The sequence below is a fragment of the Hyalella azteca genome, unplaced genomic scaffold (genome assembly GCF_000764305.2).
Source record: "Hyalella azteca isolate HAZT.00-mixed unplaced genomic scaffold, Hazt_2.0.2 contig14522, whole genome shotgun sequence".
NCBI lineage: Eukaryota > Metazoa > Arthropoda > Malacostraca > Amphipoda > Hyalellidae > Hyalella > Hyalella azteca.
Window position 1 is genome coordinate 100,247 of NW_025944402.1, and position 25,475 is coordinate 125,721.

General features: G+C 39.7%; 1 protein-coding gene across 1 annotated transcript; it reads right to left on the reverse strand.

Moving 5' to 3' along the window:
* Positions 1–424: 424 nt before the first annotated feature.
* On the reverse strand, positions 425–25,475 carry LOC108678997. Its single transcript, XM_018167500.2, has 15 exons — positions 25,393–25,475; positions 16,780–18,698; positions 16,091–16,337; positions 15,018–15,092; positions 13,815–14,077; positions 12,394–12,510; positions 11,829–12,047; positions 11,188–11,365; positions 10,434–10,637; positions 9,910–10,048; positions 9,116–9,281; positions 8,321–8,651; positions 5,523–7,677; positions 4,871–5,061; positions 425–4,293 (listed from the first exon to the last, which is right to left on the reverse strand). The coding sequence occupies exons 2-15, from the start codon at positions 18,667–18,669 to the stop codon at positions 1,853–1,855; spliced, it is 8,616 nt and encodes a 2,871-aa protein (XP_018022989.1). The 5' UTR covers positions 18,670–18,698; positions 25,393–25,475; the 3' UTR covers positions 425–1,852.

Below are 25,475 nucleotides of genomic sequence, written 5' to 3' on the forward strand. Positions count from 1 at the left end.
AAGAACATCAATATCGTTAATGAAAAAGTGTTAATAAACCTGGCAACAAAGTACCGAATGACTTTGAATGAAAAATTTTATCCTCCATGGTTGAATATTTAGAAATTAATCAATTTGTGTGGCTCGGGAGTTTTGACATAAGAGCTCAATAGCTTGACGTAAAGCGTAATCAATTGGCCGAGTTAAGAACATTTCGAGTCACCTAGCAACGCAAGAAGATAAGGATCGTCCAAGTAGGAGAAAAACTAAGAAGTATGAATCGACACGAAAGGTTGGGACAAGGGCTTCCTATGTACAAGGACACTGTATCTATCAAATATATTAGCGATGTGAACCCCTTTAACTACCCAAACCCCGAAATTGTTTCATACAACTAGTCAAACAAATTACAAAAAGGTGCATTTCTGAAAAAGAAGAAAAAAGTAAAAAAATAATGTAATAGTAGCGAATGATTTAAACCAATAAAAAAAAGAAGCTTGATTAAAATGGAAAAGAGTAGACTAATTTGAGAGAAAAACATTGAGGAAAATCCCACGTTCTTAGCAAATAAAACGTTTCAAGACATGCTGGAACGGGTTTTAAAACGCGGCAAATTTCCAGGTGAGAAAGAGAATAGATTTTCCTGGCGTTTAGTCCGAGACAAGATGAGCACAGGGACAACATCTACTAGACACGCAGTGGACACTCGGTAGAGAATCTTACCTAATATACATATACAGGATTTAGTGAGCGTTCTAATGAAAGCAGACATCTCTTGTGATGCTATATGCACCGATAATTATATTAGTTAGAGCTAGCGTGGGTAGGTAGATACAGTCGATGATGATAGGAGATATAAGCTCCTCACAAAATATTTGTAAAAGCGAGATTTGACAAGTCAAGTCTCTATTGAATGACATCACTTTATCAATTGTACAATACATCCAGAACAAAATTGAACAACTTCAGTTAGAAATTTACAGATGAACACTTCACAAAAGAACGGTATACGTGGTAGAGAAATTCATTGATCATCCGATTCGCCAATAGATATTATACTTTTTCTCGTCAAATAGTACTCTCTAGCAGACTTCACAAATACAGATTTTGCAACCTTATGAAAGTCGATGGCCGCACACTTCACTTTTAACAAAAGTTTCTTATACCGTTGGTAAAGGAAAATTGACGGAAATTAGAGTAGGTATTTCATCAACAAGAAATTTCAAGTAAGAAAAATCCGAATGAACCAAGTAATTTCAGAAACCGATTCTTAAACGACACACGGACGACGTTTCAATCCATCGAAGTCAGCTGCGGCGGTGAATAATACCATGTTCCTAAGAAGGGACCATTTAGCCTCGGTGTTCTGCATCGGGGTGATTATGATTTCAAAAAAGCATAAAAATTTATGGGTTAGAGAAGAGTGTGCGTAAGTAACACAGAGCTAACGGCAAACCTATTTCCTAAAAGCACGACATTGAACTTCTAGATTTCTACATGTACATCATGAACTGATACACTTTGTAAGTCAATATACATCAGCGCCTTAAGCTCTTTGTTCGGCAGCAATATTTGAACACGGGCATCACCACGTATCTACAATCACAAGAACCGCATTTCATGCCTCAACACAAGATTGTTAGGAATCGTCAAATCTGAGAAAAATTTCGATCGTAATCACGAATTTACAACCGCTTGCAATCTCAGGTTAATGTTGGTGCAAGGGCGTAATTCATTGAGGATGTCGATGGATTTTACAGTAACATATTAGTAACGTTCCCGTCGAGAGATAAGAGCAGAAGCAGCAAGAAGATTACTGGCCACGCTGACCTCAGCGTTTCTCCCGCCGCTTGCCGCTCTGTTTCTGCCTTCCCTACATGGGCGGGTACGGGCCGTGACCGAAGCCTCCTAGCCCAGAACTATAGGGCGGCAACCCTGAAGCCGAGGAGGCCGAGAATGCCTGATAAGGATTACTTTGTAGTGCGGCAGGATATTGGGATGCGGCAGCAGCGGCAGCGGCAGCTGCTGTAGCCGCGGCAGCCTGGCTGGACGAAGGAGACCCCGCATGAGCAGCGGCAGCGGCGGCCAGACTCGTGTACTGAGACGAGTACGGACCGTACTGGCTTGCATAGGCGGCTGCTGCGGCCGCGTTGTAATTTACTGACGATGATGCTGCTCGACTGAACTGTGATGAACGATATGCAGAGGCGGGGTACTGGGAGGAATACGTGGACTGGTGGGCAGGAAAAGGTGCAGGGGATGGAGTCGAAGACATGGATGAAGGCGAAGACGGGGCCAGCAAACTCTGAAGTTCAGATGTAAGAGCATCCGGTCTTCTGAAGGCAGATGACCCAGCGCCAAGTGAATAATTGAGATAATCCAGAGCAGTCGAATGGGCTGCAGAGGAGATGAGCTCTTCGGTGGCGCTTGTGTCATACTGACTCAGAAGACTGGACAGCGAGTGAGCAGCATCTGATGTCCGTGCCAGCTGACCCATATCCATACCAGAGAAATTTAGACCTCCAGCAGCAGATGAAGCAGATAAACAAGAGGACTGCATGCTCGGCAAGCTGACACCAGAGGAATGAGAGTCAGTAGACGCAATCGAGGAAACTGAAGACGACAAATAAGATGAAACTGACGACTGACTTGTAGTGTAGGCAGAACTTTGTACATGAGGTGCCACTTGAGCCACGTTGTTGCTGGTGCTAGAACTGGAACTACTTGAGTGCAGGAAAGGCTGAAAGAGAGGCTGGCTACTGCCGCTACTGCTGTACGATGCGAGTGAATACAAGGATGAAGCTGATGCAGGCAAAGGGTCTCCTTGTAGAAGGTTGCTCATGTTCTGCAGGCTGGATAAGCTACTCGACATTTTGTCATGTACATTTGGCTTAACAATGCCCATGAGAGGTTCAGAAGCAGCTGCAGCCTTGGCACGTTTAGCGGCGCGCTGTTGTTGCAGATGTTGCTGCTGCTGGTGATGGCGGTCAGCGAGACTGGCTTCTCTCAGAGCGCTGCTCATACTCAGATCCTGCGCGTTAGCAGGTGAAGAAAGACTTGTTAGGTCCTGGGGGACATCGTGCGTTGTATCCATGACGTTCTGTTGCAGCGGCGTGACAGAAGACTGAACAGTATTAGGGCCAGCTGGAGGACAGGGAACATTGGTACTTGCTGGGGAATTCATGTCAGGTATCGGCATTTCGACAGATGGGTTCATACCACTGGCAGCCATTACGGGTACACTGCCTCGAGGAGTTTCTTCAGGAGTTTGTTTCAGAGCGTTTTGAGTAATTGGATCAGCGTTATTTCTGTTAGCGCTATTACTATCCCCATTAGCAGTGGATTCGTAAGTGCTGAGCTCACTAAAACTTTTAGGCAAGTCTTCAGCCGCTGATGCAGAACCTTTCTCCGGGTTCTGAGGCACTGAGCTTTTTTCCGTACTACGATCAGCCTCGCTAGACTTTTCTCCGTTGTTGGATTTATTTGCTGCCTCACTCGCAACTCCAGCTTGCTTTTTAGTGCTTGATTCAGTTCCAGCAGGATCGGTGGATTTTTCAGAGGAGGAAGAGGTGGTGTTTGACGCAGCTGGTGCAGAAGCAGCATTATTGTTCTTCTTCTCGGCAGCTGCTTTTAAAGGATCGATACGCGTTGGCGGGCGTTGCATCATAGATCGTTTCGGATCTCTGATGATTGGTACTTTAGGGGCAATTTTTGTACCACTCGTTCCGGCGACAGGCGTGATGCTCAAGGATGAGTTCTTCGGCAATACGGGCGTTAGAGTGACCTGGGGTGTTTGGTTCTTCCCGAGGCCTTTCATGGCGGGTGACATGCCAGCTCGGTTTGCAGGAGTTATCATGACGCTCTTGTTCAGAAGAGCTCCGGATGCGTTTGACACTGGCACGGCGATAGTCTGATAAGTTGTCTTTCCTTTACTATTCACAATGGGACGACGAACTATCCTTACGGCAGTCTGCCCTTTAGCACCCATCATCTGACCCATGGCGTACTGTGCACCCATGGGTGGACGACCTCTTCGAGCACCCATGCCCCGCATCATCGCCGCCCCTCCTCGCATGATGCCCCGGGCAGAGAGGCCGCCACGGCCAGCGTTCATCATTGTAGGCACGATGGTGACGCTGCCTTGGTTCAGAGGCAAGCCATACGACTCGTTGCCAGACGGCACGCGTATGGCGACGATCTTACCGTCAGCCAGTCTCAGGTACATGCCCTTCTGGGTCTTGATTACCATCACCGACTGTCCGGCGCTCAACTCTATCGGTTTCCCGTCTCCGCTGTTCGTTGGTATGCTCACGTCTGAAACAGAAAAGGTAAACAAAGTTGAACAATTATAAAATATGATACTAAATATAATAATAGTTAAACGATAATAATAATAATAATATAACAATAAACAAATAGGTAAGAAACTATTTGAAGGTAAAATTATTCAACCTTTACCCAAAAGAAGGAATGACCAATTAATGCTATCATCTTTCAATGATAACACTCTATTAATTAGCAAATCGAAATTGGTCACTCTCTGGATGATGACATATCCTAATGCATGAAATAGTCCATGGTCCTTACACATTAAAAAATAAGATACCATAATAAGCCATTATCAGGAGATTAAACTAGCGAGCGCGAATTGTAATTCTGTACCAATTTACGGGTGATATAAAATAAAAGTATCATTAATAAATAAAATGCTCTCTGAAACATTAGCTATTTTTTAGACAGTTAACGGCACGCGAGAAAATTAAAATTGAATCAAGTCTTTAGAACCTTCTCAGCCTGCATAGTATTACGTTATAATCATACCACTTCCAGGAACCGTTGTAGCTATGTAGTCCAACAAGGGTTAAATAAAAACTGATCCCTAGGAGCCAACCTTTAGGTACGGTGATCTGCTGCACGGAGACGCCCTGTTTAGCGAGAGCATCTGCAGGGAAGTTGCCGCCGGCACCGCGGTTCTGCACGACTCCGTGCCGCGTCATGAGCAGATTACCTCCTGCCAGGGCCATGTCTCCTCCTGCCTGCATGGGCCGTACTGTGCCCACAGGCTTAGCGTACACCACACCCCTGCACGAGCATCGATAACAGTTAACTCTTGTGCAAAATGACACGCATGAGTCATAGACCGCACGACTTCTGGCTTAGTGTGCTCCACACCCCCTGAACTAGCATAGATTCCAGTTAACCGTTAAGTTTTAAATGCCATGTGAGCATGATAAGCCTCACCGACTTTTGATTTAGTGGGCACAGCGCCACAGTACTAACACATGTTAGTGCATTAACGCTTACACAGTACACACCACAGCTTAATCATCGGGCCATAGCTAGCTCAACATAACATCATGGCTGAACATGGCAAGTATGAAGGCCATCTGGCTCTATCATCACTCCAGGTAATTCAAAATTAAACCGCTCACCTGACGCACGGTTAATGATTAATTATTGAACAAATAATAGGGTCAGGAATTTCTCTATTTTGCATACTGAAAGGATAGGATGTTAAACACAGAAAATAAACGAAAACTTACCCAATTTTTGTTCCGACGAGACTTTGTTGACCTTTTTGAAAGTTGGCATATCCCGGTCTGTTGATGAACGAGATATTTGCTTGTTTTTCCAATTCATATGAACGTTTAGCAAGTCGCTTCTCAGCCCGCGACAATTGCTTATCTTTGCGGTCAACTAGTAATGACTCGTGCCTGAAAGGAGTCTTAGTCAGAAGTTTGCCGTAAGTCTTCACGATTTCCTTGAGAACATCGTCTTCATAATCATCAACCGCGTCGCTGAGATCTTTTTCTTCAGGCTCTTCTTCATTTTCAACCAACAAGTTACTGATTTCTTTGGATGAAAGATGAGCGTCAGGGTTGAGTTCGTCGAGAATTCTGTCTGATATTCCCTGCTTGTTGACTTGTCTGTCATAAATGCGTCTCTCAAGCGAGTTGTCCGTGACGAGTCTGTAAATGTAGCACTGTTTCTGCTGACCGTATCTGTACACGCGGCACACGGCTTGAGTGTCGTGGCATGGATTGAAAGAAGCGTCGAAGACAACAACCCGATTAGCGCCAACCAAATTAATGCCCAAACTACCTGCACGAGTTGATACCAAAAATATCCTCACGTGCGGGTTAGTGTTGAATTCATTAATGAGTTTTTCCCTTTCCTGGGCTGAGGTACTTCCATCCAGACGAAAATATGATCGGTTTTTGGCCCACACTTCGTAAGTGCCGGGTATATAATATCGCTGCAAAAACTCTTCTATCAGAGACAAAGTGAAAAGAGACTGAGAGAACACCAGTAAGTTGTCACCAACTCGGAGAGCCCCTTCCAAAATTTTGAAAAATATTTGAAATTTAACAGAATTTTCGAGCAGTCCCGGAATGTATTCCTTGATGATATCCTCAGCCCATTCGAAAGTAATTTCTTCTTTCTTGGCCTCCTCCTTCTTTTCAGCTCCGTCTTCTTTGTTTTTCTTCGCCCCATCGCCATCAGTTGTGTCGCCTGAATCTTTCTCTGGACTAGATTTTTGGTTATCCTTGTTCGCCGGATCAGATGTTGCAGGAATTTCCTCTTCTTTAGAAGTGGAGCCTACAGCACCAAACTCTGCTTTAGGCGCCTCTGGTGCGTCCACTACAGCACCGTTTGTGGCTGGGACGTCCTGACTTGCAGGCGGTACGTCAGCCAACGAGGACGGGTCTTGTCCGGTAATTGACATACTGTTCATATTTTGGTGCTGCTGGTGATGCTGTTGTTGTTGTTGCTGCTGCTGTTGTTGCTGCTGCTGCTGCTGCATCTGCTGATGATGCATTTGCTGCTGAAGTTCAGGATTAGACGCATCTCCTTGCTGCATGTTCTGGCCATTGTGTTGCATGATACTTGATATAGAGTGTTGCTGTTGTTGTTGCGCCAGCGTATCCTGAGCACTCAAGGATTGTTGTTGAGACATCATTTGCTGTTGTTGGGACATGGGCAAATGTTGTTGCTGCTGCTGTCTCATCGACTGCTGTTGGTGAGTCATTTGAGGCTGCATCAAGTCATTTGGAGATTGATTTTGATGCATCATTTCCTGTTGTTGCTGTTGAATCATGCCACCAGATGACGAAACCATACTTTGCGCGAGCTGTTGCTGGCTATTTTGCCCCAAATCTAATGGAGAATGGTTGGAGGGGCCGAGATCCATCGGGGAATGGTTTGAAGATCCTAGATCGAGAGGTGAATGCATTGACTGAGGGATGCTATAATTTCCCATGGATTGGGACTGAGGAGTTAATTGTTGCTGACGGGAAGTCTGCTGTTGTTGCTGCTGCTGCTGCTGTAGTTGCATCTGCTGCTGTTGCGCTAACTGTTGCTGCTGCTGTTGTTGCTGCATGAGATGCGGGTGCATATACTGAGGTGGAGCTCCATAGGGACTGCCATAAGCAGGAGGATAAAGTTGTCCTGAAGGGTCGTTCGGGTTGGCAGCAAATCCTTGACTTCCATACCATGGGTACCCCGACATCTGCTGGATGCCAGCGTATCCTTGCTGGGAAGCTTGTTGCTGCTGCTGGTTCATGCCTCCGTAGCCCGGCAAGCCATAACCAGAAGGGAGGCCAGAGTGGCCAGATTGAGACATTCCGGGATGCATCATATGGGACGACATGAGATTAGGATCCGTCATACCTTGCATGGCGCTCAGATCACTCACGCCTGCACACAGAAATATAGATTAGTGTCTGTCACACGAAGACCTTTTTCACCTTCTTCAACACGACTCTACGACCGAGTTATAACCGTCAATATTTGATTGTATGATGTCAGAACTGTAACACTCATTTTGAACAAAGTTGGAAAGAATTGAAAAAGAATTCACTTCATATGTTCAATAACTGGCGGTTTAGATCAAGCTACTTCGCGCCGAACGTCGCGTTGGTAAGATAATGAAAAATCTTCATATAACAGAATGCGGCATAAAGCCTATTAATTTTCTTACCGGAGTAAAAATAATGGGCTTTTGTCAAGCTGAACAATGGGCACGTACTGCGTTCCAAATTTTCATTAATTCGCATTAACTTAATACTACTACACCACCTACAATGGTTAATACTTATCAGCGACCACACAAAACAAGAACGTAAAAATTATTTCAAATAGTATATAGTACATTATTTCACCTCAGGTAGGTAGTATATATTCCGATATTCACAGCGCAGCAGAAAAGCCAGCCGTTCAACTAGGCGAAGCATGAACCATCAAGTATTTTTGTGTTCAGTATGTAACAAATTCCCAATTCCTTTTTCATAAGCACGTATCACAGATTTGTGACTTACCACCTCATAAGTCGAACACTCACCAGAATGCGGTTGTTGTTGCATCAGATGTTGAGATTGCTGAGGAAGTTGCTGCATGCCTGACAGTCCATGAGAGTGATGACTCTGACCCATGCTTCTGGCAGCACCCATCTGCTGTAGATGCCCGTGAGATCCAGACCCCAGTGCACTACTTGAGTGGCCGCCCGTTGACGCCCCTTGGTTGAAGTTAGGTAAGTTCAGGGACCAGTTTGAAGAGTGGCTTTTACCGCTTCGACTTTTGGCTTTGTGGTCGATTTCATCCAAGTCCAAATCGAAATCTTCATTGAAACGTTTCATGAGGAAGTTGTAGAGCACGTCAGGATGGTTCCAAATCTGAATAAAAATTATTATTATTATCATTATTAGCTTCAAATACTTTAACCATCAAAAATTCGATCAACTAATGTAAATCGCGAGGAATAACAGATGAGTTAGAACAAGTAAATTTTCCACACAGGTAACAATATTTGCAATAATATTTTATAACTGAGTTCTCAATTCACAACTAGTAAATATTTTAAAGTCTAAACAGCAGATCATATATATTATTCACTCCGTCATCATAGATCCAATACTTTCACAACATTAGGCATCCCGCAGCAGACGGCAAAGACCTGACTTCAGTGTGAACAACTATGTTCTTATACTTTCCAGCACCCTACAATCAGGGATAAATTACTCTAGAAATTCCAGTTACGTTGTAGCAGAAGGCCTGCCTTCAGAGAGAGCTCCTATGTTCCAAGAGTTTGCAGGATACCCTAAAATCAAAGATAAATTACCCCAGCAAGACCAGTTACCTTGCAGCAGACGGCGAAGGCCTTGAGAGGGTTGGCGACAGCCTTAGAGGTGCTGAGCTCGGACATAAAGGCAGAGTAGAGCTTACGCTGCACGGCCGTCAGGCGGCAGAAGAGCACGTGTTCGTGCTTACAGGGCAGCGTCGCTTGCAGTACAGTGTGGCCGCGCCTGTTGTCACGGAGGGATCAAGAGAGGGGTTAAGAGAGGGGTTTAAGAGACGAGTCGAGAGAGGGGTTAAGAGACGAGTCGAGAGAGGGGTTAAGAGACGAGTCGAGAGAGGGGTCATGATAGGGGTTAAGAGAAGGGTTGAGAGAAGGGTCAAGAGAAAAGGTTGAGATAAGAAAGCCAGAAAAATATTCCAAGTTATGACTAAAAAACAAGGTTATTTCTCCGCCTGGAAAAAATAATTACCTACCTAAAAGTTATTATTTGAACAGGAGATAAATTTTAAATGGTGATCCACCTCAAAGTTATTATTTAGTCAGGAAATGAGTTTTGTGGTAGTGATCTACAACAAAAATATTATTTGTACAGGAGACAAGTTTTAAATGGTTACCACCTCAAAGTTATTATTTGAACAGGAGATAAATTTTAAATGATTACCACCTAAAAGTTCTTATTTGAACAGAAGATAAATTTTAAATGATGAACCACCTCAAAGTTATTATTTGAACAGGAGACAAGTTTTAAATGGTTACCGTACCACCTCAAAGTTCTTGTTTGAACAGAAGATAAATTTTAAATGGTTACCCACCATAAGTTATTATTCGAATATGAGATAAGTTTGGTAACCCACCTTTGCACGAAGCCCTCGAGCAGGGAGTGCAGCACGTGTGAGCGGTAACGCATGAGCTTCATGTCCTGAGGGGTTGAGTCCACACACTGGCCGTTCTGGATAGGCCGCTCAAACATGTTTGCAAATTCCGTCTTGGTTCCTGGAGAATACATTTAATTTTAATTAGTAGTACGTCTCGTGAAAACGTACGTATTCAACCAAAAAAACCGGAGTAATTGCATATTTCATCATAAAAACAACTGCGAGTTGTATATCGTAATTCAAAATAGAATTAGTCTGGCAATACAAAAAGTTATCTTGAATCATCTGTTAACGAATAAATAATTGGAGAAGTTTTAAAAGTAAACAGAAACAGTAGAGAGAAATAAATTAATTTTATTCCGCACCTAGTCGCCTTTGCACACCGCATGCAAAGAAGATTCATGTTATAATGGTAAACAAAAACTTCAGTACCAGCACACATAAAAAGCACTTTATGACAAACACTGATGACCATCTACACATGGTACTGGTACCACACTCACCCAAGTAGTTAGGTCGCACGAAGTCAACCATGCACCAGTACTCCATAAGGTTGTTCTGCAAGGGATAACCAGTGAGCACAATGCGGCGCTTCGTCCTGATGTTCTTGAGAGCCTGTGAGATGTTGGCGTGGGCGTTCTTGATGCGGTGGCCCTCATCACAAATAACGAGATCGGGGCCAGGCTTCACCAGGGCCAAGTGGATATCTGAACATATGCATTCAATTAACATTTATACAATTTTCACATACAGTAGAATAACTGAACACGGAAATATTTCATTACAATTTTTACCACTAACATATTTAGGTTTAGGCGAATTTCTCATATTATACATTTAATTAGTTTTTAAACCAACGCCACATATATGTATTCCTGCTCCAAACTCATTCACAATCAAACCGCCACCATCGGAAAATAAAAATGCACAACCTAATACAAATACTGTTACATTATTTATACATATGTTAGGAACATCTCCATCCTATTGGTCTATCAATCAGACTATCCAACATGAATTAGACGAGATCAAATCGAATTCTGAAGTTGCTGCTCGCAAATTGTTAGTTGAATCATTAAACCTAAAGTATTTCAAGACTTGTTATATCAACATTACTATGTTACCACTATAAATAGCATACTATGTTACTTTTCATACCAAGGAACTCGTTATAAAAATCCTACACTCTCTATTATCAATTATTGCAGTGACGTCCAAATGGCATGCATACAGGAAACCAAAACTTCTTTGACATACCATCAAGGAGCTTTTTGTTCTCATCTTCTTCTTCAATATCGACAACGTCAAGGTTTGGTTTTTCATCGCCTTTTTTCTTCTTTTTCTTTGGTTTCTTTGGTTTTTTGAGGGAGAGCTGCCGGTAGAGCTCGTAGCCCATGAGCAGCACTCCGCCGCTCTCCTGCCAGTCTTTGATGACCTGAACACAAACAAACGCAATGAAATAAATTCGGCGCATATTAATGGCCAGTTGCCGGGGTAGCTAAATTTTCGAGCATCATCTGCAAATCAAGTATACTGAAAACACTGCACATACTGAAAAAATGTTCACGACTTGAATTGCAGTTTTTGTGGATAAAACCAGTTCCCAGACGTGAAACAAATTTCAGCAAGATAACAAGAAAGTCTCAGGGACATGACAGCAAATACATTTGCCACAGAAACTTGTATTGTTTGAAAGTGTCAAATTCGGGTGAAGGACATTCCTGACATGATAAGTCAAATTCAGCCCATATAACGGTGGCATTGGCTATGAAATATTAGCCTGTCCCTTGTAGCCTTGGTTCAGGAACTGAGATTTTTCTTGATACCATTCATGAAGAAGAATTTGAACTACTACTACAAAGTTAAACATTACTAACTATTAACCAGTCCCTACTAACCTTGGTTCGGGAGCTGAGATTTTTCTGGGCATCATTGATGACGTAGACCTTAAAGTTGCGCGGTCTGATGGTGGCGGCCAATGGGTTGTCAGGAGTAACAAGGTCTGGCAGCCAATGGTTGTACTCGGCCAGCCAGTTTTGTAGCGTGTTGATAGGCACGATGATCAACACAGACTTGAACTCAGTGTGTCGCAAGAAGATATCCGTGAACGATACGATCTGAAATTTGGCGCCGTTGAAAGCATTGAGATTGCTCTAAAAATATGTGAACATCCAAACTAGCCTTTCATGTTATTCATTTAAAACATGGCCATTTTACTCCTATCATGACCGTACAGAGGTTTTCGTATGACAATACGTATCTTCATCAATCACATTTTCATCTAGACTTGATATATGAAATGAATCACTGTAATAATGTGCAATGGCCCTATGGCGAATTCTAGCACAGAAATGCTGCTAGTAGGTCTCTATAACACTGTGCATGGATCGTTAGTACAACATTACTATAACAATTATTATCGACATTAAAAAACGATGCCAAGATCATTATTGTTACACAGACCTGCAGAGTTTTGCCAAGACCCATGGAGTGAGCAAGGATGCATCCAAAACCATTCGAGGTCTTGCATTTCTCTACGCTTTCAATGATGTTCTCATATAAGAACCTGATACCGCCGATCTGCTCGATAGAACATACGATAATATGAAGCTTTAGTGAGGGAAAAGAACCTTAGCGTACTATTGAACGTTCGTTTCTGGGGAAAGTTCAACATTTTCAATGTTTTAAATTCGCCGATGATTCATGTAGATTGAAATAATGATTGTCTTATATGTTTTAGCCATATAAAACGAGACTAATTTAGATCTTGGCACTCTTTTCTTTCTTGGTGAGCTGAAAGTTATATCACCCTTCTTTCCTAAACTGGAGGGGCAATGATGATTTAATAGAGCTGTTCAACATACGCAAATTATAAAAAAAATAAAAGTTTAGGCAAGAATATAACTCAACTAAACATCTTGATTGCGTGATTTACCTTGTGTCCTATTATGAAGGAAGTGAAAACAATAAAGAGGACTGATGTCTCATTATATCCAAGAGCAAAATCACTACCGATCATATCTTTTTCTTATAACCTACCCTATTTAATATCCTTCTAATAAACAAGCAAGCTGGCGCCTTCCCAGCTAGAATTGTATAAGTAATTCGAATGTTACATATTATTTGGAAGCCGTTAATGTGATGAATATGAATATTGACCTGCTTTTTTGGCACCGAGAGAAAATTGCATGGCTTAAATAAATTAATTCATAAGAGCAATGGATGATGAGTAGAAAACAGGCAACGAGATGAATATGAATAACAGGAAGTACCTATTGGCCTGCGTTTTACAGGGACTTTATACTTATACTGAAGGGGCAATATTCTAATATTTAATATGAATTTTTTCATTTTTCTCAGTAAATTAATTCAGGATAACACTAATGATGAGTAGGAAAGATCACCGGATGAGACCTTATTAAACATCGAATAAAATTTTTTTTCATAATTACAATAGATTGACTTATGATGGAAATGGTTGACACATAAAGCTGACCAAATGAGGCATGATTAAGTACTGAAAAATATTAAACTATTATTAATTAAATATTAAAATATCTTACTTTTCACAGTGGTTCACGATAACATTGATGCCTAACGCGTGGTTCACGATAACATTGATACCTAACACGTGGTTCACGATAACTTTGATGCCTAACGTGTGGTTCACGATAACATTGATACTAACGCGTGGTTCACGATAACATTGATGCCTAACGCGTGGTTCACGATAACATTGATGCCTAACGCGTGGTTCACGATAACATTGATGCCTAACACGTGGTTCACGATAACATTGATGCATAACGCGTGGTTCACGATAACATTGATACCTAACGCGTGGTTCACGATAACATTGATGCCTAACGCGTATAAAAGTTCACCTGATGAGGCTTGACTGCCAGTGCCAGCTGTGGTGCCAGGAAGATGTCCTCCTCAGACTCAGGGTGTGCGACGTTGACCAGCACTCGTCCCTGCACGTCAGGCTGGTTGAACTCGTCGTTGATGTGGCCGCCAGAATTGTTGACGTCTTCCTCATCCTCGTCACTTTGTTCAGACAAAACTACCACGTCACTGTCAGCCGAGCCTTCTTCTTCTTCTTCTTCCCCTTCTTCTTCGTCTTCACCATCTTCATCCGAGTCTGCTCCTAGAACAAGAAGATACTCATCTTTGTCAGACATATACGGTTAAAATGAGTGAAAGGTAAATAAAATAGCCTATTGTGGTCAAAATTAATATAGATAAACAGAAAAATTAGTTTTAGATGGCAGAATTTGATGATTTATTCGCGTGCGATTAACGACCAGAGAATTCGTTGATTTGTCCGACTCTTTGATAATTTAAATCAACAAATTCTCTGGTCGTTAATTGCACGCAAATAAATAAACAGAAAAGGGTAACAATGGAAGCAAAAAATGAGCAACAGGAGAAAAAATAATCTTAGAACGATGATTCACGGTGAAATAAGCAATCAGATTAAGCTTCGCTGTAGACCACCCAGCCACGCTCTGAATTTTGCAAGTAATAGACAAATACTATGTTGTTATAGGGATGACAAAACAACTTCTTGGTTATCAATTATCTCATCATCAGAGCTGGGTGCAAAATCAAACTTCATCAGATGGACCAACTAACGCCCCCTTACAAAGAGTTTAAGGAATAGCAAAATGCAAGAAATAGTGCTTAGGATAATATTTAGATGTGATGATTTATCAGGAACCCTTAATTTCTGTGATTTTGATCTTTCTAGTTATGAGATGAAGCCAAGAAATACTATGAAAAATTTGGAAATTTTGTTCAGTAGTAATTGTCCAACCATAGCAAGCAAAGTTTCTAGCAGTTAATACAAACAGTTTTTAGTTCTACTCGTGGTGAGCTGTAAGATAATAAGTCTATTCAATTGCAAGATAAACATTTATACTAGTTTTTAAAAAACTATTGCACACTTGAAAGTAAACTTTTCCCTTCGTTCTGAAAGTCGTCACGCAATAGGTGAAATAATCAAGGAATTTAGCTTTATTCCTGATGAAACTGTTGTATTCATGATGAAGGAACTAAGTCTACCAACAATACGGACGAGAACTCACCGGATTTAGCTGGAGATTTCTTAACAATTGCTCCGTCAGCTGCAGGCTCTTCCTCAGGCTTTTTTGCTTCAACTTCTGGAAATTATATTATAATTACAATAATTAATTAGAAGAGACTCTCATCATCAATGATGAGTCTCCAAACTTCAATTTACAAAACACAGGATTTGTCAGGAGTTTGAAATGATTTTGCAAGTAATATTTAGTTTCAATTTTAGAGCTGCATCCATAATACGTACCTAATGTGCACTATGGAGACAACTCAAAGCCCAACCAGACCAGGTCTCAAATTATTACAACTAAGCAACTTCATCTTAAAATCCGAGATGAATTCAACAGGCTCCATGACACACTTGACGACACCAAACCAAACTCAAACTCTATCGGCATCTTGCAGTGGCCCAACACCATCCGACCAATGATAGCTGAAGCCCTTATCTCTATGCATTGGACTCCAGCTATCCATCTCACAACTACTGAATTTTCTGATCTTTGAGATTGTTTCCGAGTTATTTTCACGGTTCCAAATTATCTTGTTGCACGTATCATATTTACGTGTATCATGTACGGTACCAGTACCTACTTAGTTGACCAATTTCAGTATTCAATGCTTCCAATATAACTTGAAAATGAATGTTGTTACATTCAAAACACTGTTAATAAATTAAAATTGCTTCCTTAAACCTGAGTTTTGATCAACCACTGTCATCTAAAGAATTTTAATTGACCCTGAAATTATAAATCAAGGTATTATCTGGTAATTAACCACCCGTGTTTAGACAAGCTTATTCTACCATTTACCACTAATACTGTACCTAATGTTTGTACCCATGTAGTTCAAAACCATCCGTATACAGAATAATATGGAGCCAAAACGCTGAGAAATTATAATAAACTCTCCCTCAAAATCCTTATATTACAATTTTCAAATCCTACCAAAAATCAAATTTGTCAAATTTAGAAGAATAATATGAAAATGGGTAATGAGAAACACTCTCTGGCCTCAAACGAAATGTGCGTTAAAGAAAGGTTTTCATCCACCTAAAACCATAACTGAAAGTATATACACATACCCATAGCTTCTTCCTTGACACAAGCGACTTGTTCCTCTTGTAGTTTTTCCTCGTCAGGCTCTTCACTCGCAGTTATTTCATCAGCAGAGAAGCCCTCAGCTTCCTCTTCACATACAGGATCATCCAGCTTCTGAATGGTGACGGCAGAGTCGAGCCCTGCCAGCCCTGCTATGTCGTCCTCCACGACGTCTTCCACCTGCCCCACGGCCTCCAGGTTTGCACTCACTTCAGCAACCAACCGCTCCACCTGTTGTCAAAAATTACAATGTATGGTTCCTCAACAACAATTCTGGGTCAAAAATTACACTATGTTCCTCAACAATTCTGTGCCAAAAATTACACTGCACGGTTCCTCAACAACAATTCTGTGTCAAAAATTACACTGCATGGTTTCATTACAAAAATTAATGTGCGAAAAATTATAGGGCAGGGTTGCTAAAAAAAAGTTGATGCATGGATTCTATTCAACCAAAAATGAAATATTTTACTGACTTATTAAAACAGACATATAAAAATACTTTCCTGCATTGCCTATCAACTTCATGCAAGAACCGCAAATGAACTGTTGACGAACTGCAAAACGAACTCTAAATAAACTCAGCAAAAACTTTTGAGGCAAAGTTTTTAACCTTAATAATTACGATTATAGACTTCCTAATAGTATTTTATTTGTTATTATCCATTATTACCTCTTGCTTTTCCATGTACTCTCGTATGGCATTCCTCTTCTCTTGTAGCCTCTGCAGCCTGAGTTTTTCTTCCTTTTGTGCAGCAAGCGTTCCCTCCTCCAGTTTATCTTCTGATAAAATATCTCTGATATTTTTTCTGACATTCTTGATCTTGGGCCTTGCAGCAAGGCTGCTACTGGAGGTTTTACTCCTGCTGCGGCCACCCTCGTCATCTGATGAATTACTATCAGAATAATAATCTTTACCTTTAGACTTTTTCTTTTTAGATTTGCTGGGCTTTTCTCCATCAGAATCAATTTTTTTCTTCTTAGATACTTTGGAGTCTTCATCAGAATCACTGTCCTTGTTGTCTTTATCTTTTCGTGAACGTTTCTTTTCTTTCTTTGAAATCTTTGCTGACTCGGATTGTTCATTGTTAGGGTCGGCTTGGGAGTCGGTCTCAATATTGTGGCATTGTTTCTCCTCCTTTTTAATGGCCAACTGCCCCCAAGAATCTGCCTCACTGAAAAGTTCCTTCTCATATGATGGATCATTATTCAAGTCAGATTCCTTGACAATTGGTTTATCTTCTTTGGTATCTAGTGAAGATTTGAGTGAAAAGGGGTCTTTCACTTCAGGATCGCACTTTATTAAAGACCCATCTTTACTTTCCTTGATGTCTGATGCAGACTTGATTGAAAAAGGGTCCTTCACATCAGGATCAGACTTGATGGTAGAGCCATCTTTACTTTCTTTGGTGTCTGATGCAGACTTGAATGAAAAAGGGTCCTTTACCTCTGGGTCATGTTTGATTGAAGATTGATCTGTGGTATTTAATGAAGATTTGAATGAAAAAGGGTTCTTGATTTCAGGATCCTGTTTGATCAAAGTTTCTACCACATCAGCTGATCTTGAATTATCTTTGGTTTCCGCACATATTGACTTCTCCTTATGGCTGTTAGATTCAACAACCTCAGACAGGTTTCCCACTTCAAGGGACCTGGCATTAAAATTTTCATTTTTAATATTTTTATTGTTGGATTCTTCTCTTGAAATTGTGGAGGCATCCTGAAAATTCAAGCTGTAAGTTGCAGATTGATTATGCAAAATATCTTCCCTACTATATTGAGCTGCATCAGACACAGCAGTATCTGCGTGAGGGCCTGAAATATATGATTCGTGGTTTGAATAAGTCTCAGGTAAGTAGGGTTCAATTATTCCTTCTGCGAGCTTAGTTGCAGTGGCATTTGCTTCCAGAGAGTTGTTATTTTCTAAGCAATCATTAACTTCTTGTCTTCTATCACAATCAAGAGTCGCTACTGAATTTGTAGTTGACTTTACCAATGAATCATTATTACTATCTGATGGACATTTTTTCGGATTAGATACATTAGAACTATATGGAGGAAGATCATTTCCATCTGGAGCAAGTGGGGTTAGTAAGTTAGTATCACCACTGACGGTATTTGGATCAGGCGTTGTAGACTTTTCAGGACCAGTAGAACCCTTTGTCACATCTTCATAAGTATTAGAGTTAGCAGCACATGAAAGGCTTGAATTATTTGTACTTTGTAGTCTCTCCTCAACTTCTAACAATCGTTTTTTCTTTTCATCCTCTTCTTTTTGCTGTCTCTCCTTATCTCTTGCATGATCAGCCTCCAATCTTTCCTGCAATTTTTGCTGCTGCTTTTTCAAAAGCTCCTGTTGAAGCTGTTTGCGCTGAAGTAACTTGGCAGTTTTCTTGTCAAGCACTGAGCCTTCTTTGAGCTTCTTTTTGATTTTAGGAGCAGGAGCCCCAGTGACCATTGGACGCTTCAAGCCCCTATTGTCATTGGCTTCCTCAGAATCACTGACTCCATCACTGCCATTGCTGGCTTCATTGGACATGGCAGGCTTGCTGCTGCTTGACATTGCAGTCACTCAAACTGCACCCAGGATATCTGCACAAATAAAGCCAAGTTACAATCTGTTCAAATAAAAAAGGCAAATACAACAGCATCTACAGGGGTTAGACAAAATGCAGGAAAACCTGAGAAATCCACAATATATATTTTAGTATGATGTAGATCCACCTTTAGTGGCAATTACAGGCTTAATTCTCTGAGGTACTGATTCATAGAAATTGTGAATTGTCATAGGAATTTTAACTCATTCTTTGCTTAAAACTCCCTCCAGCAATCAGGATTAAATACCTCTATTGGCCATCTCCAAATGTAAACATGGCCGGAGGTTGAAAATAAGGTAAACAATGATTTGTCAGAGAAAATAACATTTTTTCCACAGCTTGAGGGACCTGTTCTGAAGGTTTTTACACCACTCTAAATGCTTTAAAGCATTTGTATTTGATACCAGAGGTTTCCTAATTGCAACTCTTCTATAGAATTCAGATCTGTGCAGCTCTTGGCAGACAATCTTTATGGAAACTGGGTTCTGCAGGAGTCCATTGAGGTCTGCTGTAATTCTAACAGCCAGGGTCTTTTGATTATCCCTCACAATTAGATTTAGGTACTGACGGTTTCTCTCAGACAACTTCGATTTCAGACAACTTCGAATTTTTTTTTCGATTTTTTTTTCTTTTCTTTCAAAAGCAGTCATTGCTTCTGAGACAGTACCTCTAGAAAGATCAAGCATTCAGAAAGTTTCCATCACACTAGCGCCTGCCATACGGGCACCAACAATTTGGCCTCTTTGAAAGTCAGAGGGGATTGCCATCTATAGGTTAAAGGTTAGGTTATAGACACAGAAATTTACTAAAAAATATCTATGCACTGATAAAACATCAATCAGCAGCAACAATAAAACATTAAAATATGTCACATTTCATTGTTTAACACATGTTCAAAAATTATGATATCAAAATGTCAGGCGTGTCCCTCATTTTGTCCAACCACTGTATATAGTATATAGGTAGGTATGTATAGCAGTACCTGATTCAAGAGTAATATGATAAGCCACTAAAGTACTATAGATTTAATCCAATAAACTTCTATCAGAGGACAGTGTAATGACATCAACAGTTCCTTTCATCATAGGTTCCATAATTAAGTGTCAACCAACATTTCTTCCGCTTGTAGGTTAACAGGATCCGGTTCAGACGTAGTTTTATTGAAGGAGTCAAAAAGCCAGAACAGAGTGACAGGCAAGTATAGGACTTCTGACTTTTAATACCATAGGTACAAGTGGCCAACTACTCAAGCTATGACAAATAGTGAAAACCTGGGAATCAAGCCCTTTCTATACTTTGGGCGATGTTGCCAAAACATCACCTTCAAAATAATCTAAGTTAAATCATTACATATAGGTAACTCCCCTCCTAAAACAAACCTTCAATTTGAGTACAATGATCCTGACTAAGTACACTAGTCCGCTTCTTCTTCATATTCTGGTACATTACCATTCCGGTGAATGTACACTCCTTGAAAACAATTCGGCCAAAAAGTTATCCATGCCCTTGATGTATTCAATAACAAAATCATACCTCTGAAGACACAAAGCCCACCTCATCAATCTAGAATTTTTTATATAGGTGCAGAATCTAGAATTTTTTATAGAGGTGCATGATCGGTGCGAATAACGAATTTCTTAACACAAAGATAGCTAAACACACCATTTGATAGCTAAACATTCCTGTTCTATGACAGCGTAATTCTGTTCAGCCTTATTAAATTTACGGCTCACGAATGCTATTGGCCTAAATTTCTCAATTTCCTGTCCCAAAACTCCTGCAATACCCAGTTTGCTTGCATCAGTCTGAAGAATGAATGTCAAATCAGGTTTAGGTATCACAAATGCCACATCTGCAGTCAACAATTCAACGGCTTCTCTAAAGCACTGCGTTGATTTGCTAATCCGCTGCAATACATCGAGTTCTGACTTGCACAACATTTTTGTTAGGCCAGCAATATGGTGCGGCAGATGCGGTCAAAAGCACCTATAGAAATTCAATAGGCCCAAAAATAATCTTAATTCCTTTTTAACTTGACTTTTAAACTTTTTTTGCAACATTGCCCAAACTATAAAAAGGGCTTGATTTCCAGGTTTTCTCTATTCATCGTAGCCTGGGCAGTCGGCCACTTGTACCTATGGTATAAGAAGTCAGAAGTCCTTCACTTCTCTGTCACTGTTCTTGCTTCTTCCTTCCTTCAATAAAATTATGTCTGAACCAGAATCTGTTAACATACAAGCGAAAGAGATGTTGGTTGACACTAAATTCTGGAACCAATGATGAAAGGAACCAGTTGACATCATTACAGACAGCTTTGTTTTACTCTCCAAACAAGATATACCTACCATACATTAATTTGATGGTGTAACATAGCTACCGTAACATATACAGCAATCCCTTGACTAGCACGGTTTTGAATACCACGGTTTTGATTAACCCATTAATGACGAGAATTATTTTCTGAATTTTTTTTCGGTTCCTTGTGAGAATATTATCATTTGTGATGGTAATAAGCAAAAAGTATGTTCATATATTTATTTTTTGTTGTATGTGAAAAATTATAGCTTGGTTCCATATGGAACCGCTCGGCATTAACATAACGTTTCTTCAAACAACACTTTTTCCGATAGTAAATCAAGCAAGGTTGTTCATAATGGATAATACGTAATAGTATACGTATTCATAATGGACAATACTGATGATAAACCAATCATGGCATAATACAACCCTTAATCTACGCGGTGCCAGTTTTGATTAGCGCGACTTTTTTTTCACAATGCATCATTTTCCCACCTCTAGCCAGAGGTGTTACGTTCGTAACAAAAGTGTTACTTTTTGCTTATTAGATCTTATGTTGTTACTTTTGTTACGACTTTTGGAAAAATTCGCCAAATGTTGTTACTTTATGAATTTCAGCCAATAATTATTTAAATAAGGTCCCGTTCCGTAGGCACTCGTGCTGACTACAGGGTCGGTTTAACCGCGCCTTGTCTCGTTCACAACTCGAATGGTCGAGTTTGGCAACGTTCGCCAGTAAGTGCGCCATGCCGGTGCTCTAGTTACTCATTAGCCTTCAACTGGTCAAGATCGCTGCCATATCTACTGCTCATTTTTATCAAACTACATAATTTTCCTTGATAAATTACCGTCATAATTATGGACAAAAAGGGAACGCTTAAATCATAAAAATATCACTTTGGAGACTAAGCTTGAAATAATTAAGCGTTTTGATAATGGTGAAACGAAAACGAAGATTGGTGAAGACCTAGGGTTTCCCAAGTCAACAATACGCACAATTTTGAAAAAATCGTCCGAGTATCAAGAGAAAGGCAAAATTGCTTCTACATCGTCGAGCGTGCAATGCACTAGAAATAGGACTCGTATAATGATCGAAATGGAGGATTTGCTTTGGAGGATTCATTCGCATTTCTTTTATTTATTTCCCCTATTATTTAGAAAAAAATATGATGAATTTTAGTGGAAAAAAATTATTATGTAACTTTGCTATTTTTGAGGATTCATTATAATTATTCCCATATATTCTTAAGTTTGATTAGCGCGGTTTTGCTAAACACGGTAAAACTCGGGGATTTATTAATTGCGTTAATCAAGGGATTGCTGTATATAGTTCCAACTAATATACATTTATTGCTTACATCATGAATACCTCACGAATTACTCAAAAATTGATACATCATGTTTTCACTACAATTTGAATTTTCCTTCTGTTGATTGAATGGGAATGGAATAACATTTATATCAAATGCATTGAAATATTATGAATGGTATAACCTTTATATCAAATGCATTGAAATATTAAAGAAAAAATTAACTCTACATTTAGATTATTTACAAGACCATCTGTATCCATTGGCAGCTGCAGTTCATATAAATTGCTCATTATGAGTCTTCATTCATTGTATGATGAGTTATGTAATTTTAAATTCTAGCAGGTTGGTAGATTGCACATAATCTAGATTGCACATATTAAATGGCAGACGCTACATGGGTTATCCATTTATATCACAAAAATACAGAATCAATCCATGTTATAGGACATTTTTAAGTCAGTTCAATATTTTCAGAAAAAGTTTATTGAAACGGCATGTCATTTAAGATTTTCATTTAAATACACTGCTCTGAGCAGTGCATTAACCACTGGGCAGGGTGGCCCAGCGGTTACAGTTCAGAGTACGACGGTACCAGAATAGGAGCAGAGAGGTGCGGGTTTGACCCCAGCTCTGCGCGCCAGTTTCTGGTCAGAATTGGCAAAGAGGCCGGGCAGTTGAAGCAAAGTGAAATTAAAGCAGTGAGTTGCAAATTCAAGACCACAACATACTGTGAATGTTTTGCAATGTTAAGAATTGGCAACAGGCCTACAGCCTAATAAATGCTGAAACCGCAATATTATATTATTATTATCATTGTGTAAGTCTTGCTATAAATGACTTACAATGTCATGCTTGATCAGTTCAATTGTGTTACATAAATTTTCACAATTCATCCTCAATTACATGCTTTCCACAAAATGTAAACCCAATTGTAATCCATCAGAATAACATTGTTTAAATGAGGAATTTGATGAGTCAAATGATTGGTTTGAAAATATGGGACTATTTCCATGATAAATGATAATTTCTATACAGACCCCATTCAAAATCCACTGTCTGGCATCACTTTAATGCAAGCCAATCTGGACTATCTCCATAGATTTGCAGATAATTCTTCCATAATTTGCTGATAAAATTTAGCAATTCAATTATGGTTATCATTTATCAATACTAGCAAATAAATTTATGCCATTCTAGGTCACAGTGAATAAAGTTGACATATCTGTCCTTCAAGCTTTCAATCAAGCCACTATAACTTGAATTACAATCAATACATAATTTCAGTTTGAATTACAATCAATCAATTGAACGGCACTGTATAGATTATTATCTGCTTTCCCTATTAGTATATGACACATGCATCAGCCATCATTTATAATGCACTTCAGTTGATAGCATCACTGTTTCATAAATTGAATCTTAAGAGAAATTCATAAAATTCTATAGTGACTATACTGTTAAAAGCATAAAGTACAGCACATACCAGAGTAAGGAAGCCTTAGTTATTGCCACAAGAACACCAACATTAGATAATGTTTGATGGTAGTTGTCATTCTTCACATTATGCTTCTTTCTCTGCCCTTTAAGTTGCAACTATAGCTTTTCTGCCACTTAAGGAACTGCAATATTCTACAACTTTACAAAGTAAATTAACTCCTATCTAATTGTTAACAAAAGTGCACTATTGAACCACACATTTTTTAATTTATAAAATAAAAAACAGGTAAAAATTGTCATTTAACAATTGGTTTTTGAAAATTCCAGGTGAGAATAAGGTTTAGTGTTTTTTCACATAAGAAATTTGAAAAATGCCTTATTAGAAGGTGAAATTGGCCAGATTTGCAAGCATTTTTGCACAATTCATGGGTTACTTTTGCAATCTTCCATTTTGGGTAACAAATTGAGAGGCAGGAAAATTCCAATCCTAATTAGTGTGAAGTAGGGTAAATGCGGTATATTCCAACATTGTAGGTAATTCCGTCACCTCTCCAGCTTTTCCTTTATATTAAGCTTTGTTTTAGTTCCATGCGTTCATTGATGGTTGAAATGGTGACGTCATACATTTGCGTGTCGAAATACTGCAAAAACACTAGGTCTTGGCCATCTAGTGGGAAAATATTGAGATCCAAAGAGACACAATGCATGCCACGTGGTGAGATCATCACTTTTTAATAAATATGGCAACATTTTGTGACGTTTCATCGTTGCTGACGTGTAGTGAAGTGTTTTGAGTCATGTGAAGGCAACAGAACTTACGTAACGCATACGTTTTTTTATAGTTTTTCATTTCTCGATGCGTCCTTAATGTGTCGGAATATACCGCGTTTACCCTATAAAAGTGGCTTCATCTCAATTCTCCATTTTGAATTCTAAAAAAAATACAAGTTAAATATATACCATTCATGAATATTGTCGAGCGTTGACAAAGACAAAGGCTATGACAAATTGACAAGCCTGACCACCCTGACGAGCTAAGTTACGACAAAGGTTTTGACAAGGCATATGATGAACTGTTGCACTGCTTGCACATTGTCCAAAATGACTTGAAAGATGAGCAGGAAACTTTAATTAAGTTCTTGGAGTTGGATTTAGCAAGTGTCAGCTGGATTTACTTTGAATGTATGAACTATAACTAACATTCTCATGATTCTACCCTGTAAATGTCAGAGAAAACTTCCAAGTTCTTCTAGGTTAAGAACTTTGTACTGACTTCTCAAAGTCACTGAAAATGATACAATAAATTGAGGGTTATTATTTAATTTTGAATGTAGCTATCAGCAGTAGCATAAAAGAAAAAAGGATCCTACTCATTGCACCAAAATCAGACGATTCTAACATGTTTGAACTGGAATAAAATAGCACTCAAGAAAAGTCAATAAATTGAAGAATAAACGAGAACTGAACGTTACGCTTACTCGTTACGTTAAAGTGGATAGATATTATTAAGCCGCATGTTGAGTACCCTCATTACACGAATCAAGACAAGTTTTACAAAAGAAGCAGTCACTCAACCATATAGATAATTACCTAATTTGTTCACAAATTATATTGGTAATGCATGCAATCATACTAACTAACCTAACATGCTGACAGCCGATGAAGATATAGAAAAAAATTCATCTAACAACGCCACTTTCAAAAGGTAAACAAACAAGCCATTA